The sequence below is a fragment of the Ursus arctos genome, unplaced genomic scaffold (genome assembly GCF_023065955.2).
Source record: "Ursus arctos isolate Adak ecotype North America unplaced genomic scaffold, UrsArc2.0 scaffold_2, whole genome shotgun sequence".
NCBI lineage: Eukaryota > Metazoa > Chordata > Mammalia > Carnivora > Ursidae > Ursus > Ursus arctos.
In genome coordinates this window covers 103091967-103109031 of record NW_026622874.1, presented here as the reverse complement: position 1 = coordinate 103109031, position 17065 = coordinate 103091967, and the positions used below count along the sequence as shown (strand labels likewise).

General features: G+C 67.5%; 1 protein-coding gene across 1 annotated transcript; it reads right to left on the bottom strand.

Moving 5' to 3' along the window:
* Positions 1-462: 462 nt before the first annotated feature.
* On the bottom strand, positions 463-17036 carry INTS1 (integrator complex subunit 1). The gene is given in 32 exon segments (XM_057315378.1): positions 463-807; positions 954-1063; positions 1187-1278; positions 1595-1665; positions 2661-2774; positions 3240-3352; positions 3620-3747; positions 4305-4497; positions 4891-5024; positions 6176-6299; positions 6410-6636; positions 6734-6821; positions 7267-7397; positions 8091-8214; positions 8292-8463; positions 8827-8967; positions 9262-9421; positions 9894-10148; positions 10893-11017; positions 11247-11345; positions 11702-11848; positions 12175-12336; positions 13368-13479; positions 13557-13652; positions 13654-13725; positions 14823-14927; positions 15013-15192; positions 15552-15701; positions 15840-16019; positions 16292-16330; positions 16332-16422; positions 16680-17036. Coding segments are annotated over 32 exon segments (4287 nt in total). The 5' UTR covers positions 16916-17036; the 3' UTR covers positions 463-691.
* Between the last annotated feature and the right edge of the window lie 29 nt (positions 17037-17065).

The following is a 17065-nucleotide window of genomic DNA, read 5'->3' as shown; positions in this document are numbered from 1 at the left end:
CCACCCCAAATAAGTGAGATGCTAGCGCGCAGGGGTCTGGGGCCTCATGGGAGGGGCCCCTGATGCCCCCACATCAAATTCTCAGGCAGGGACCCCCAACCAGCACCGGCAGCTTCACTGGGGGACACTTGCGCCCCCACACTCCTTCAGGGGTGCCCCCACCCTCTCGTGGATGGGATTGTCCTGGGCCCTCGGCCAGTGCTGGGGGGTGGTTCAGTTGGCTTCTGCGCGGATGCCTGCCCAGCCAAGGGTCCGGGGCCTGTGGCCCCTTTAGGGGTGGTACGGGAGTTGAGTCCATGGGAGCCCTGAAAGCTGCTCCACGGGTGCTGCCCAGCAAGCCCCGCCCGATCTGGGTGCCCAGGGGCTGAGGGGGGTGGGCCTGGCCAGCAGATGGGTTCCCCCTCCCGGGCCCGGCTCAACCCCCAGGCGGCTCGAGGGAGGTGAACACCAGGCAGCCAGCACTTGGGGAATTCAGCACATTTCATTTCAAACCAGCCCCCGGCCGTGGCTCGCTGGGACATCGGCGTCTGCTCCCGTCACCGTGCGGAGGCAGGGAGCCACCGGCCATGGGCTCTGGGTGCTGTCCTGCCAGGCCCTGCGGTGGCTCAGCGCCCTCCCCGCCCCAGAGGAGACCAGCAGGCGAGCAGCGGAGGGACGCAGGGCCGGTGTGTGGTCAGGCTGCCACACCGGCTCACATCACCGCCTCCATGTGCAGGATCCTCAGGGCCTCGGAGATCTGGACGCTGGTGTCCATCTGCCCGTACATGCCCACCAGGAAGGCCCGGTGCAGCAACACGGCCGCGTGCTCTGTGGGAGACAGGACAGGACCCGTCGGGATCCCGACGAGCACGCAGCTCTCGGAAGCAGGGCTCTGCGGCCGCCAAGAGCCAGGCCGCGCAGGGCGAGGGTGTCCAGGGGCTCTAGGCGCCCTGCGCGGGACCGGCCGGGCTCACCTTGGCAGAGGAGGGTGTACTCGGGCAGGTTCCTGAGGGCCGTCTGCACCACCTCGAAGTCCCGGCTGCCCAGGCAGCACATGAACGTGGGCAAGAAGTCCGCTGCAAAGCTGAGAAGGCGTGCGCTCAGGCGGGGGCTGAGCGCGCCCTGGAGCACCACGGCCAGCCCCTGAGCCGGCGGGGCGGGGCCGGGCCAGGGCCGGGGCGCAAGGCAGCGGGGATGCTGGGCTCACCTGGGGTTGTTCTGGATGGAGCGCAGGGCCAGGCCGAAGGCCAGATTGCGGCATGGCTCCTCAGCAGAGCTCATCAGCCGCTGCAGGTTGGTCTGTGGGGGTGGGGGTGTTACCGGGGCTCCCCTCCTGTCAGGAGCTCAGCCCCTCAGCCCCCAGGCCTCCCAACAGCAACCGCAGAGTCGGCAGGGGACCCCGCTCCCCACGCCCCCTCCCCCCACCATGGCCTCAGGGCCCGGGGCAGGCAGCAGTGGCGGTTCGCAGGCTCCAGCCCAGAGCAGGGGTGGGCTCCCGGCTCGACTGTGAGCAACCGGCGCAGGGCCGGGTTCAGACGCGTGGCGCCCCGTCCCCCGGCACGGCACGCCTTCTACCAGAAGGCTGACGGGCTCCCCTGGCCCCCAGCTTGCTCACCGAGAAAAAGCCCAAGATCTCAGGTCTCCGCCGAGACATCTCGTCTATGTCGCTCAGAACTTCCAGCACATCTGAGATGGGCAGAGAGGCGCGTGAGGGCCACGTCACAGCTGCTGGACTCAAGGCCGGACCCGTGTCCCCAAGCAGCCCAGAGGCAGGAGGGGTCAAGCCCCAGGGCCAGAGCCTGCGCTGCGGCAGGGCCCCCAGGCCGCACTGGCCCTCACCCCGCCTGCCAGCCAGGGGCAAAGCGGGGCTCCACAGGGACCCCGGGCCAGTCCCCAGTCCAGCCTCTGCACAGACTCCAGAGGGACCCCCGGTGCAGCCCGTCAAAACGCCGCTGCCAGTGCCTTTGGAACTGTCCATGCCACCTGAGTGCTGGGTGAGCCCAAGAGCCCCAGCATGGCAGGACGACAGGCACCAAGAGCTGTGCTGGCTTCCCAGTCCCACAAGGCCAGTGATCCCAAACTGTAGGTGCTGGTTGACCAGGAGACTTTCAGAAAAGCAGGCTCGCCCAGACCCTTGTCCGGCAGGTCTGAGGTGGCCAGTGAACTACACTGGAACCACCCTGCCCAGCTGCCTGTCCCTGGCCGCCTGGAGCCACTCCTCCCGCCATGCGGCCCCCCGCTCCCGGTGCTCCTCTCTGCAGAGGGATGCTGACCCCCCGACGCACGCCCACTTCGGGGAGCTGCCAGCACCACGGTGCGCCCAATAGCCCAAGTTCATGCAGCGGCCCTGCCCTCTGTTCTCATGCACACTGCTGGCCCACCCCTTACCAGCCCGTGGTCAGGCCTCCCTTCCGCAGGTGCCCCTCGGCCCTGGGGGTCCCTGATCTCCCGCTGTCTGCAGCCTGCTCCCCAGTGAGACTGTCAGCAGAGCAGCCCGTCCCCGCTTGGAGCCCCTGCGTCTTCCCCTAAGGCCCTCTCTGACCCCCCCCCACCGTGAGGAGACAGCCCCGCTCCTCCCACAGCCTGCCAGGGACCCTGCTGTCTTCTGGAGGGCTACCACAGGAGCCCACCGCCCACCATGGGGCCAACCTGGCCTGCGGGAGCCAGGCTCCCAAACTCACCCTCAACAGTCTGACCGCGGGAAAGCCTCTTCATGTAGGGGGCCATTTCTGCTGCCGTCAGGGGGGTGAACAGGGAGACGCTGACCAGGGGCAGGGAGCCAGTGGAGCTCTCCTCTAGAAGCCAGGAAGTCTGGCTGTCAGGCTGGAGACAGAGACAGCCCACCCGGGAGCAACGCCCGCCCAGGGCCTGCGGGGAGGTCCACCCGAGGGGAGCAGCCTGCCAGCGCTCAACGCCCAGGCTCCACAGCCTGCCTGTAAGCAAGGGCCGTCCCTGCCAAGCGGCCCCCGCAATCCCACGACTCTGGAAGACGTGGCCACTTGCCCCAGGCCCGAGCACAATGCCCGGGACACAGTGGGTGCTCCATGAATGTGCAGGAACCGTGAGCCCGCTGAGACTTGCCCGGGAGACAGTGCTTTTCTCCCCTGAGCCTCTCACCTGCCGCACGAAGCGTGACCTCACGGCAAGAGCAGCGCCCAGCCCAGCTATGGCCGGGGTACACCACAGGGACACCACGATGGTCCCAAGAGCTGCCAGGCCTGTAGCCCCTTCCCGGCAGAACCTGCGCAGGCCCCACTCACCCTCGCCCTCCTCGTCCAGGCCCCGGTCAGCTCTGCCATCTCTGCTGGGAAGGCTCAGCCCTGCAAGGAGGGACTTGAGCATCACCAGGTCACTGCTGTCGAAGGACAGGTCGCTGGGGAGAGCACAGGTTCTCCGTGAGGAAGACGCCACAGACGGGTGGCAGGTGGGCGTGGGAGGCCAGAGCTCCGGAAAGCGGGTTCAGAACAGTGCGGCACAGACGCGGCCCCGCGGCCCGAGCCCCCACCACCCTGGGATCCGCCACTGCAGCCCCCCGGCCCCAGGAGCCCCTGACCCGAGCACTGACGCGCCCCCCTGCAGCCCTGCAGCTGGACCCTTGCCAGACGGAGCCTGTGTAGGCCGGACATGCGCACACACTCACTGTAGTGCATCCGCGTGTTTCTGCAGGAAGGACACGGCCGCTGGGGCGTTGCAGGTCACGTACTTGTGGGTGAAGTGCACAAACTTGTGGATGAAAGGCGCCAGGTGGCGGGAAGACTTCCTGTAGCTCTGCAAAGCGGAAGCCCTGCGTTCACAGCCGAGCGCTCCCGCCCCGCCTGTCCCGCTTGCCCAGGAGGCCTCAGGACGGACCCGTGGACACTCGCACTGCCGTCTGCTGGCCACTGGGCCCTATATCAGAATCAGCCCTGCCGTTGGTGAGCCGGTGGGGCCGCCAGGCAGGTGTCTGGCTGGAGCACGACAGAGAAGGCAGTGCTGAGCCTGACCGCGGCTCCCAGCCGGCTCCCTGAACAACACACTTTCCCCGGGCACACGATGAGCGGGGAGCCGGTCCCCAGGGCGGGCAGCAGAAGCCACCGGACAGGCAGGCTGGCCCAGCCCTTGATGCAGGCGCCCGTGAAGCTGAGGAGCCCATGTCCCGCATCTGCCCTCACCCGACAGCCTCAGGCAGGAAGGTCAGGCCAGGCCAGAGCCGGGGGAGCAGACGAGGGTGGAGAGTGGCGGGGGCCGCAGGAGGGGACAGTCGGCAGAGGAGGGACAGGGACACTCAGGCCTGGGGAGTGTCCCCCAGTGCCCAGGCAGCGCCTGAAAGGCGGAGACAGACGCACCAGCAGCAGGCGGACGAAAGAGCGCAGACAGTCCCACAGCGCCCCCTGGTGCTCATTCTGGAACACCTGTGGCTGCAGCAGCTCCAGGACCCCCAGCACGTGCAGGAAGAAGGTCAGGTGGTTCTGCTGGCGGAACTCCTGGAAGTTGAGGTGGGTGCGGCCGTGAAGGAGCGCTGCGATCATGGGCAGGTGCCTGGGGACAACAAAGACCACTCCATGGTCCGCTCTCCCAGAAATCCAGCACCCTGGCCCGACCCCACAGGAAACCCACACTCGGGGACACAAGAGGCAGACAGGCACACCCCAGCTTCCCCACACGGCCTGGGGCTTGCGGACGTGGCCACGTGGCCACCCCGTACCTCCCGCCCGGTTCCAGGTCTGACCAACCCTCCAGGGCTCTCCCTGGGCCCGGCTCTGCCTCAGTCAGGAGGAAGCCCACGGCCGTAACTGTGCCGCAAGGGCTGTCACTGCCCTGCGTTCCGCAGATCCCTCTCTTCAATGAGCACCGGAGTGCAGGCAGGACGTGAAGAGCCACCAGAGGGCCTGCCGGGGTTGGGGTGGGTAGGATACCCTGGGGCACCCATACCTGAGCAGCAGGATGGGGTGGGCCACAGCCAGCTTCCGGCAGGCCATGTTCGCGTCGGCCACTCTGTTCTCCGATGACCGGGAGTCGCTGGTGTCGGCAAGGAGGGTGATGAAGCGGTGGATGAGGCCGTCCAGCTGAGGGGATGGGGGCGGTGAGGGCCAGGGGCTGCCCGTAGCCCTGGCGTCTCATGTGCCACCCCACACGGGACCCAAGGCCACAGCGGAAGGGCCCACAACAGGCTCACTGGGGGCGCGGCATCCCAGGTTCCCCGAAGACCTGGCCTGACCACATGGTGACCAGAGAAAGCTGTCCCCACCCAGCCCCCAGGCCCTGTGGCTTCTGGGTGCACATCGAACACGCTGAAGCCAAAGCTACCAGACCACTGCACGCACAGTACTCAGAGTGAGGCCCTACCCCAGATAAGCACTCCCACTGAACGCCGGGCCACGACGTTGCTCCACGTGTGAAATCAACATGCTGCACGAAGCATGACCTCAACTGTGCAGGTTTTTACGTGTCTGGTTTTTACGATGGACGTAGAAAAACCAGAAGGAAACACGGTCATAAAAAAAAGAACTTCCCTCCATTGTACTGAAAAGGTGGCAGATGTTACTCTAGGCCAAACCACGGAGGTGGGTGCGGAAGGCCCGTCAGACTCGCGCACCCTCCGTATCCGCCCCAAAGCCGTGAGGGCCGATGCCACGCGGACCTGCGCACGAGCGCATGGCTGTGCAGCGTGACAGCCCCAGGCCCAGCGCCAGGGCAAGGGAAGCAAGCCGGTTTGGCCGCATGGCGCGACACCCCGCGGCACAACCGGGTCTCGGGACCACACTGAGCAGAAGATGGCCAGGGAAGAGCGCGTGCCGCGACCCCCAAGACAGAAGGCTCCAGAAGCGCCGACTCCAGGCTGGTCGCTGGGAGGGGCTGACGACCATGAGGGACGCGCCCCTCGGGGCACACAGCCGCCACGGGCAGCAGGCTGTGGGTCTGCAGCGCCTCATAGAGGAGAAACGGGGGTGCGGGTGGACGGCCCCTCTGCTCCGCTCCACAGCCCGAGGGCTGCTGGACAGAGAAGATGGCCTCCGGGCCCTCCAAGAGGGGCGCCAGGCGAGGGGGGCGAGGCGGCCGCCCGGACGCGCCAGCACCACTGTGTGTCCTTTTCCGTTCCTCAACCTGAGGAGCTGCGTGTCTCCACGACTGGGCTTGGGTTCTGCGCCCGCAGTAAAGAACGGAGGGGGTCCCGGGCACCCCGCGTCGGCTGCCCCACCCCTCCCCTGCCGCTCACCTTGCAGGTGCTGCTGCCGGTGGCGCCTCCGCTGTGCAGCAGGGCCTCGGGCACGGGCACCCGCAGCTCCGGCCACTGCAGGTAGAGCTGCACCAGCAGGTCCCGGCAGCGCCTGCCCAGCACGCTGCAAGACAGGGGCCGGGCTGCTGGGTGGGCGGGGCTCCCACGGGCGGCAGTCGGGGCTCCCACGGGCGGTAGTCGGGGCCCCGCGGGCAAGGGGGCGGGCGCCCTCACCTGTCGCCCCACTGCTGGATGCAGCCCGTCAGGTGTGCCGTCACCTTCCTGACGCTCTCGTCGTGTCCGCGGCAGCAGCTGAGCAGCAAGGGCAGCCGGGCCTGGAGGAGGCTGCAGGCGGCGGCATCCCCGTCCTGGCTCCTGGCCTCTGCCTCCGCCAGGATCAGCTCCACCAGGCCGATGAGCTCTGCTGCCTGGACCCGCAGCACCAGCTCCTCCCGCCGTTTCTGCAACCGGCACTGCCAGTCAGTGCCAGGACTGGCCGGCTCGCGCCCGCCTCACCCCCGCCTCATCCCGCCGGCCGCGGGGCGTCCCAACACCTGCCTGAGGGGTGCGCTGGTCCCTGCCCTGCCAGATCCGTGGAATGTGGATGCAGGCCCACAGGAAGTCGAGAGAGGCCGAAGGGTCAAACCTGCACGGACACGGGAGCTCAGCCTCAGTTTCCAGGAGGGACAGGAGACCAAAGGGTAGGACGAGCCGCAGTGACGGGAGGTTTAGGCCACAAACACCACTTCCCACTCAGCTCTCGAGGTGCAGGCCCTGGTCAGCTGCCGGAGGCCGTGGGCCACCCCGTCCCACCTGACCCTCCGCGCCTCACACCAGCAGAGCTAACACCGGCCCTGCCCTCCCTCTGGGCCTGCTGGCCACACAGGGGGGCACTGGACTCCCCTGCAGACGGTGTGGACAGCAGCCACAGACACCATCTGAGGAATGGACCGTCTGCCCTCCGTATCCCTACGGTGGTGATGCCCAATGCAGGAACCCGTTCCAGGGCTGGGCCACATGCCCAGACGGCCCCTCGATGCTGCCGCCATGGCGCCTGGCCTGCGGAGAGGGGTGTGGGGAAGGGTGCTCACCTCTGCTCCCGGTTCTTGCCCAGCAGGACGCGGATACACTGATGCAATGTGGACCAGCTGGACTGGTGAGTGAGCAGGGCCAGCAGGTAGGGTCGGAAAGATGGCACCTGGGGGCCAGGATGACCTTTGCCCTGGGGAGGAAGCACACCAGGGATGGCCCCTGCGGGGCTGACTGGCCATCTGGCCTCGAGCCACTGGAAAGCAGAGGGAGAGGGCCGTTTCCAGAAAGACCCAGAGCTTCTGCCTGGGAGGCAGCCCTGGCAGCCCGTGGACCATGTGGGGCCCAGCCGGAGCACGCTGCAGATGCAGCGTGTGCTGACCCAAACCAGCTCCTCAGACGGCGAGTGCACGTGAACACAGATGACAAACCCAAGTCCCCAGCTCCTGTTCCCAGAACTCCCGGGGTCTTGTCCAAAGGCCGCCGGCCACGGGAGCCCCCTGGGAGACTCGGGGACACAGGAGGGAGATTCGGGGTCTCGGAGACGCCCAGTCCCTCCCCACAGGGCCCTACAGGGCCCTCGGGGGACCCATCCAGGTGAGGCGCCACGCTCCGCCCTCCACGGTGCCTCCCGTCCCTGCAGGAGGCCCTGGGACACAAAGTGTTGGTCCCCTTCCTCCTCGCCTGCCCTTGCAACCAGATCCCAACATTGCAGCGACTGGTCACCGGGGACAGGGCACCTGTCCAGGCCAGTAAGAGTCAGGTCCAGGCTTCTGCTGGAACCAACAGAAAGAGACTGTCCACGCAGGGGCTGCCATGGGAGCCCAGCACCCACCACGCCCAGGTTAGCGCCGGCCATCGGTCCTCGGTGCGGAGCACAGCCCACCTTGCCCCGGGAGAACAGCAGCCTCTGCTGCGGGTCAGGACAGCTGCTGATCACCTCGGGGTCCAGCATCTCCAGCCAGTCGACAAGGAGCCCCGAGCAGGGTCCCAGCTGCACGGCCTCCAGGCTGAAGGGAGAGCGGGGAGGGCTCAGAAACGGCCAGCCAGGGCTGCTCACGGACTGGCCGCGGCCCTGCCAGCTCACCTGCAGCTGTCAGCCTCCGGCTCCCCCGGGGCCGGGGGCTCCTTCTCCTGCAGCAGCAGGGAGCTCACCACCGCGACGGGCCGCAAGGTCGGGGACGTGGGGGCGGTGGCAAAGAGTGCAGCCAGCAGCTCCTCCAGGTGCGGTGACCCCACCTCAATCAGACCCCGGAGGACTGCGGAGAAACAGAAAGCGTGTTCCGTGTGCCTCCAGCTTGGGGACAGACAGGCCCCAGATCACCTGACTCCAGGACAGAAGGCCCCTGGGGCCCCCAAGGCCAACAATGCCCCTGCGAGCCCAGTCCAGGGCAGCCAGCGGTGAGCAGTGGCTCTTGGTCTGAGTCTGTCACTGGGGCTGAGCTCCCCACAAGCACAAAATCCCAACAGCTGAGCCCAGGCCAGGGCTACTTGCTGGGGGTGAGGCCTTCCAGGCAGCCTGCCACTCCTCTCCGCAGGCCCCATTTTGGGGGCACCTAGGAGAAGGACCTCTGCACCATGCAGCCAAGCTGGGGTCCTCACAGTTCCCGGGCCCAACATACCTTTGCCGACAAGCTCGGGCTCCACGCCACACTTCTCCCCTGACTTGAGGGTGGTGACCACAGCGCGGACAGTGGAGTTGACCATCTCCAAGTCCCCTCGGAACGCCAGGGCCTCGGCTAGGCGCAGGAGCCCACTCCGCACTGCAGGGACGCGTGTGTGACCCAGGGTGCAGGCCTCTGTCCCCGTTCCTGTGGCCTGCCCTGTCCCGGGAGCCCCCAGGCCTCTCATGCACTTCCTGCCAAGGATCCTACTTTGCTCCCCAAAGCCCTAGCTTTCCAACCCTCGGCCATGTCCACACTGATGCCCGTCTGGGGCCCACAGCGCCCAAGGGCTGACACCCCTGTACTGACGAGGCTATCGCTCCCTCCCTGCTGCTCCTGGGGGAGTGGCAGCAAGCCCGAGGCCCCGCTTCCCAGGAGGCGGCCTGCCCTCACCGTCGCTGATCCTGTGGCGTGCCGAGTACTGGGCAGCGAACAGCTTGAGCTGGGCCTGCAGGGGCCCCCCCTCCCCAGCGGGGCCGTCCAGCCACTGGAGCGTCTGCATGAGCACTTTGAGGAAGAGTGACGAGAAGCCTGTGTCCTGGGGCACGCAGCGCTGTGGGGACGACCCGCGGCTCAGCCCTGGCACCGGGGCCATCACACTGCCCAGGTGCGCCAGGGCCCCAGATCCTTTTGAACCCTACGGCTGGCAGGGTGTCCTACTGTTTGTGACCCACCTTCCTGCAGCTCAGAAAGAAAGAAGAGACCCCCCACGTACCCGCACAGGCACAAATCCGGCACGTTCACACGTTCACACAGCCGGAGAAGCACATGCGGCAAAGTTACGAACTCCGGGTGCACACAGACGGGGAGCCATCCCCGGGGCCTCCTTCTGTTTGCTGGAAAGCTTCCGTGCACAAAGGTGGGGGCCCCACACCCAGGTCCATAGGAGCCTGTTCCACACCAAGGCCCACAGAGGGACAGAGCTAGGACGCTTCCCCGGGCAGAGCCAGGGATGGCTGTGGCTAGACGCCAGGCCTGCGTGCAGGCCCCCCGCGGACCCCGGGCTCTGCTGCGCGCACACCCACCTGGTACTGGCAGAGCTGGCGCATCAGCGGGCAGGCGAGGAAGTGGCTCCGGTGCATGGACATCACCAGGGCCCCGCTGTGCGGGGAGTTGAGCAGGGTGGCGATGGCCTGCAGGAGGCGCACCGTGACACCCGTCACCTCGGGGCTCCCCTGACGGACGCGGGCCAGCTCCTGGCCCAAGGCCTGTTGTAGCGCGAGGGCGGCAGGGCGGGCACTGGAGCTCTGCCACCGCGGGCCTGGGCTCAGTGGGAAGATCTGGAGCAGAGCAAAGGGCAGCATCAGGAGGACACGCCTGGCAGAGGGGGGGCCGCGGCGCCTTCGCTCGCGCCACGACTGTTCACGCGCAGTTGGCCAGATCGTGCCAGGGTGCCTCTGGCAGCTCCCCATCCCTGGCAGGTGCCCTAAGGAGGCGCAGGGTGGGTCCCCAGGACTCCAGACAGGGACCTACATGGGAAGCCCCACTCGGGGTGAGACTGCAGCAGCCAACGTCGCCGTGTGAGGAGGTGAGCACAGAGGACGCCGGGCCGCGGCGGCCGGGGAGCGAGCACTCATACGACCGCTCTAAACGCACAGCGGTGACAGCTGCACAACTGCGGACAGGCTGAAGGTCGGGACCGTACACTCTAGCAGGCACAGCGGACGGCACGTGAACAACGCACACGTCAGCAGAGCCAGTCAGCCCTCAGGACTCCGCTCGCGGCCGAGGACCTGTGCCAACTGGGCCAGTCCCGCAGAGACCTGGCGCCTCCAGGCACTGCCCTTGACGCGGAACACAGCCGACAGCCCAGCTGCAGGGGCACGGTCACCAGCCGCCGGTGCGGAGGGGCACACCGAGGCGAGCGGGAGGTAAGCAGCTTGTCAAGGGTCGCCCAGCTCCGGCCCGGGCACTTGGCTCCAGAGCACCCCCTCCATGCAGGTGTGGAGTTCTGGGGTGAAGCCTCTCCCCGTCTCTGGGGCCCCCACTTCTGGAGAGACTGTCCCAGGCAGCAGTGGCCGTACCTGCAGGAGCATGCTGGCCAGGTCGTCCTCGGGGGCAAGCACCCGCACCTGGGTCACAGCCCGGGTCCGGCCCTGGCCCGAAGGCTGCTCCGGGCTGCTTTTGGGTTTGGGCGCCTCTGTGCTGTCTGCAGAGAAAGGGGAAGGGGCTTCAGGTGATGACTCTTCCTGGCGGGCTTCCAGCAGGGGATGGCCCCCCCAAGCAGGTCAGCCTCACTCAGGCCTGCTGAGGCCCACGAGGAGCAGGGCCTTCACACAGGAAGCTGGGTACTGGCCGGTGACAAGCATGTGCCCTGGGTCTGGGGAGGCCCCACGCTGTGGTGTGCTGAGCTGGGAGGCAGGGGGACAGGCCGGTACCTCGCCGTGGGGGCAGGGAGGCCGTGAGCAGGGAATGGAAGGTCTGGCCTCCGGACGCTCCTCTCTCGTGCTGAACTTCAACCAGGTGAGCCATGTAATCTGCAAGCCAGCAGCCGGCGGTTAGACACCTGAGCTGCGAAGGAGCGAGGGCCTCCCCATCCGCACAGAAATCTGTGCTGGGAACACAGCCCCTGCCGCCCCGAACACCCCAGCACAGGCCTTCACAAGCTAAGCTGCAGGATCTCTGAGCAAAGAACCGGGTCGCCCTGAGCACACTGCTGCAGCTCGTCTGTCCTCAAACACCAGAGCACATACGGACGCCGGGGGCGTGCTGGGACAGGGCAGCCCGGCCTCTCCTGAGCGTTCCAGGCTTGACGTCCTGCCGGGAGAGCCCTCCCTAAGTGCCCTCTGCCCCAGACCATCCCTGTTGCTCGTGCTGGGTCCCTGACTCTTACTCTTGTCCATGATGTTCTGCTCCAGGGTCTGGGGGTCATGGGCCACCGCCTGGTCCAGGTACTGGAGGAGTTTGCTCATGCTGGACACGGGGATGCCGAAAGACTGCACGAAGAGCAGCAGCTGCTGGGGTTCCAGGTCCTGCAGGGCTGAGGGTGACGCTCGCTCAGTGATCAGCCACCCCTTACTCAGCGCCCCTGCACCCCAGGGACTCTTCCCTGCCCCAGCAGGCTCACAGCTCGCAGCTCGGCTCACAGCAGCTGCCCAGCCCACTCCCTGAGGCCACACGCAAGCCTGTGGCTCCTTCCCTCTCGCCCCAGAGCCCAGCACAGCACCGGGCACAGTGAGAACCCCACGAGCACCTGCTGGATAACGGACGCCTTGGAGCCCACAGGCTGCCGAGCTGTCCTCTCCCACGTGCGACGGTGGGAGTGCCCAGCGCACTCGGGCGGTGTGAGGCCGGCCCACCCCTTACCGGCGTCCACCAGGCGAGGGACCTCCGAGCGGATCATGCGCAGCTTCAGCCAGTCGGGCAGCAGCAGCGCCTCCTCGGACGTGTCCACCAGGAAGGCCGTGGGCAGAGGCTGCTTCTCTGGGAACCAGATATCCAGCAGAGCCTGGAACTCGCCGTCGCCAGCTTCGGGAGAGACGGCGTGGTAAGCAGCACGGCTCAACGAGGCCATCCCGACCTACGCGGTGAGGAGCCCCCAGCCCTCGAGGGACTGAAGGCCAAGGCTGGAAGAGCCACATCTTGCCGTGTAAGGGGAACGGAGGCTTCGCGGGAACAGGAGAGGTAACCTGTGAGCCGCACCTGCTCCTGTATCTCACCCCACGATCCCAGCTGAGGGCACGCCGCTCCCCAGAAGCTGGCCAGTCTGCCTCGGGGGGCTGGGACACGGTTGGCACTGTCCCCGGGCTCTCGGGCTCAGCTCAACCAGCTCCCTTCCTGCTCCCAGGCTCCAGGGACTCCCCAAGCTGACACGAAGCCAGCCTCCCCTCGTTACCCAGGGCTCATGAGCTCCTGTCCCCGAGGGGGTGCATGCTCTTCACCTGCCAGCAGAGCCCCCGGCATCGATCCCAGCAAGGGGCCCTATCCCTGCCCTCCCTCCCTCCCTCCCGGACGCGAGAGTATGTGGCAGACCAGTCCACGGCAGCCAGCCAGGAAGGCACCGTGGGAAGGCTGCCAGGCCAAAGAGGGCGCAGCCAGCCAGAGGGACACAGCCCCCGGTCGGTGAGGGGAGGGCCCAGAGGAGCCGGAGCTCACAGCTCAGCAGGCAGCCCCGTGTCTATGCTTCGGCCTCCAGAGACCAAGAGCTCCACCGGCTGAGCTGGGAGCGCCCGGAGAAGCAGACCTGGCAAGGCAGCGCCTCCCGATGCCACTCCGCTACGGGCCAGGGCGGCAAGGAGGTGCTGGAGCTCACAGGCTGGTCAACCTGAGCAGCTGCACAGCTCCGCGACCTCTCCCGCCACGCGCTCCCTGACACAGGTAGGGAAGGGATCCCGCCACCACCCTATGGCGACCTGCCCGAAGCCGCGGCAGGCGCAGGCGTTCTTCCTGCTCTGTGCGCCCCCGCCCCCCAGCGGGGCTGGAGCTCACGTGGCATGAAGACAGCGGCCTGTGGGCATGGACCCCGGGAGCTGCCCCTCACGCACCCGCAGGGCACTCACCACGGGGTGGCCCCAGGGTCAGGAGGATGACCATGGCGTGGACCACCAGGATGTGCATGGTGGCCGTCTCCCCACTGGTCCAGCGAAGGAAGACCTGGTCCTGGGACTCCGACTGGGGAGGAAGGAGAGGGTGGCTGGGCCGTGCAGGGGAGCCGGGAGCCCGCCCAGGGGAGCGCCCGCCAGCCTTACCCAGCTGTACACCTCATCCCCCTCCTTGCTCTTGCGCATGCGCCTCACGTAGCGCGAGAAGATGGAGAGCAGGGCGACGAGCACGGCGTCCGACTCCCGCGCTGCAGGAGCGCTTTGAGAACAGGTGGGACATGATGGTGGAGCGCTCCACGACCAGCCGGGCCACGTCCTGCGGGCAGCGAGCGTGGCCGTCAGAGGGCCTCCCCGCCGGCCCCGCCGTCTCTGTCTCCACGCCAGGCTGACAGCCAGGGGCGGCCCACCATGAGGCCGCATCACGTGAGCTCACAACGCCACCACCAGGGTCACCGCGCCCCGGCAGCACGTGGTGGGTACGCTGACAACGGAGGGAGGGGCCCTTGTACACGCACAGCACGCAGACCACCAGGCAGGCTGCGAATGGCAAGGCGAGAAGTGACAGACGCCCTAAAGGCGAGGGACAACCCACCTGGCCCCCGACCCTGACACGGCTGTCACAACCTGCCCTGCTCGCAGAGGGGAGCACGTGCTGGTGAGGACGGCATACGGACCCCCTGCCCACGAGCAGCAGGAGCACAGCCTTCTCAAGACCCAGAGAAAAGCCAACAGCCAGACGGTACGAACTTGAAATCCGCGGCAACGGTGCTGAGCACGGGGGCCAGGAGCCGTCACCAGGCTGGAGCCAGAGTGGACTCGGGGGCGAGGCGTCAAGGCCTAGGCTGCTCTTCCCACCCAGCCCCTCAGCAAGGAACCCACACTCGGAAAGAACCCCACCTCCAGGGACCTCTAACTGCCTGTATCCATTCATCCCACAAAGCCCGGGGTCCACAGGAGCGGTGAGGTCCGAGCCAGACTAAGCAGACGCGACAGCAGGGTCACAAGAAAGCTGGCCAGGAGAGCAGGGGAGGGGGAAACGGGCAGTGCCCTGGGCCCCACCCGCCCCCCCTATAGGAAGAGCCACGTGGAGACCTGCCAGAAGACACTGGGGTTGGCCCGGCTCCCTCTTCCCCGCCCCGAGCCAGGGCACCTGGGGATGGCCACACCCCACCTCACAGCCCAGGCACCGTCATCCTGGCAGCAAAGCCAGCGACAAAGCCAGCCAGGCCTTGGTGACCCCAACGGCTATGCCAGCACCAAGCATGCCTGGACCCTCGCAAACCTTGACGCTGACTCTGGGCAGAAGATCACGCGAAGCTAGCGGGCGCATGCAGCCCTGGCCCCCAGCCCGGAAGGCTGTCCCGCCGGCCCCAGTCACCTCCACGAGGGCCCAGGGCTGTCCCCACCCCTCACCAGCGCCAGGTCACTGTGCTGGCTCTGCTCCTCCACGGGCGTGTGCTGGGACAGATAGACCAGGTAGGCGCTGACGGTCTGTGGGTCGGTCTCCATGTGGATGGCCTGGGGACGGAGGGTCGTGAGAGCTCCACCCGCAGGCCAGAGCCTGCGAGCCGGCCGTGCCCCCGGCAGCGCCCCGCACCCCCACCTGCTGCAGGGCCAGGGCGGTGGTGGGCCTGACGCTGTCGAACAGAGGCAGCCGGGGCAGGTCCCGCAGCAGCCACTGGTAGCCCCGCAGCGCCTCCGGGTCCCCGGGGTCCTCCTCCATCGGGGGCTCCTTCTCGTCCCCGTCCCGCACGCTGCCCTCCGACAGCACCAGGGACAGGCCCTGCAGGCAGACATTCCCGGTGCCACATCTCAGCCCGAGCCCACACGTGGGTCTCGGGGGACGGGCACGTTCTCTCAAAGCCCCGGGCAGATGGGGCTGCCCGGCTAACGAGGACGCCGCGTCCTGTCACAAATCCTTGAGCTGACACGACAAAGAAGCAGCTTGAGCCGGTGTCCCCAGAAAGTTGCCCGGCACCTCAGAAGACCGAGCAACACCGTTACGAGGTCGCTGAGTCCCTCTCGGGGTCTGGCTCGCCGGACCGCAGCCCGCCGCCCCTTCAGTGCACAGAACGAGCTTGCGTGACGTACGAGAGAGAGCCGTGCCGGGGAGCGGGGCTGCGGGGTACAAATGGGCCTCACCTTCATGGCCAGCACCCTGGAGGCCACCTGGGAGGAGCCGAGGCGCCGCAGGAAGTAGTCCAGCACCTCGCACGTGGTCTGCTCGTCAGCCTTGGGGCCCAGCAGCAGGTCCTGCAGGCGGCCCAGCAGCTGCCGCTGCTTCTGCTGCCTCTGCAGGGGCGAGGGAGACCCCGGTGGGCCTGCGGGGCCACGGGCGGACACCGCACCCCGGTGGGCCTTGGGTGGGAGGGTGGCGAGGGCAGACACGGCACTCCCAGGGGCCCGGGGAGGAGCTGCGAGGGCGCCAACCTGCCGCTTCTTGGCCTTCTGCTCTTTGCTCTCGCCCTCCTCCTCCTCCTCCCCAGACGTGGCGTCGTCGGCCGCGTCATGCAGCAGGAACTCACACAGGCACTGCACGGGCAGCACGTCTAAGGAGCCCTCGCTCGACTGCACCAGGTCGGCCAGCCAGGGCATGGACTGCGAAGAGGCCTGGGCCGGGTGACGTGACGTTCAGTCCCTCCCAGCGTGAACCCACCGCGTCCCCTGCTGTGACCCGTCTGCCTGCCACCCCCACGTTCCCGTGACAACAGGGCACAGCTACCGCTAGCGTGCCGACAGTTACCTACAGCCAAGGAGCCCGTCCTCAGCGGCCTGTGTCCCGGGGTGCCCTCGTCTGGCTACAGTCTCACTTAATGCCAGAGGCTGCGGGTGCCTCTGCCAGCCCTCGCCCCCCACACCCCCCGGAGCCACTGGGAACTCGCCTGCCTCTGGATAATGTTGAGGAGAAAATCCGGGCTTCGGGCTCCGGCACAGCAGGTGCCCGAGACGCAGGGACTGGTTAAGGCCTTTCACTTGGTCCAGGATGTGGGGGGGAGGCCTCCGAGGGGGTCCTCTGAAGGTCCCAGAGGACATGAACATGTTAGGAAGCCACGTGTGCGCAGAGTCCCCGAGCAACGGCAGCAGGTGAGGCAGGGGGACTGCCTGTGTCCCGCCTGAGGCAGCCGCCCACAAAGCCCTGGCGGTCCCAGCCCAGCGGTCCCTCTGCCTCCCCAGTGGCTGAGTGCACTTACTCCATGGAGAGTCCCAGCACCGCCCCCCACCCCACCACTGCCCGTTCCGGCTTGGCCCCAGGTTACGGGCACGACATACTGGGGGTCCAGGCTGGTGAGCTGCGACAGGAGAAGGCTGCTGCTCTCAGTGATGGTCTGTTTGGTGGAGGCTGCTGCCAGATGCCCCTCGAACGCCAGGATCTCCTGCTTCTCCCGCTGGGAGGTCTGCAGCTCCCGATTTATCATCTCCGTCCGGGTCTCCTCGTCCGTCAGGGTGCACGGTGGGTATGAGTAGTTGCTGGGGACCGAGCAGGAGGAACGTGCTTCCGTGCCCATCTGCAGCTTGCGGCCCCAGAGAGCCGTGCACAGGGTCAAGGAGGGTCACAACTCATGCCCTGCACACAGCCTCAGCCGCCAAGCGCACTGGAGAGGCTGGGTGGGCCGTCAGCCGTGCCGCCCCAGGTCAGGGGCAAGCCGCTCTCTCTC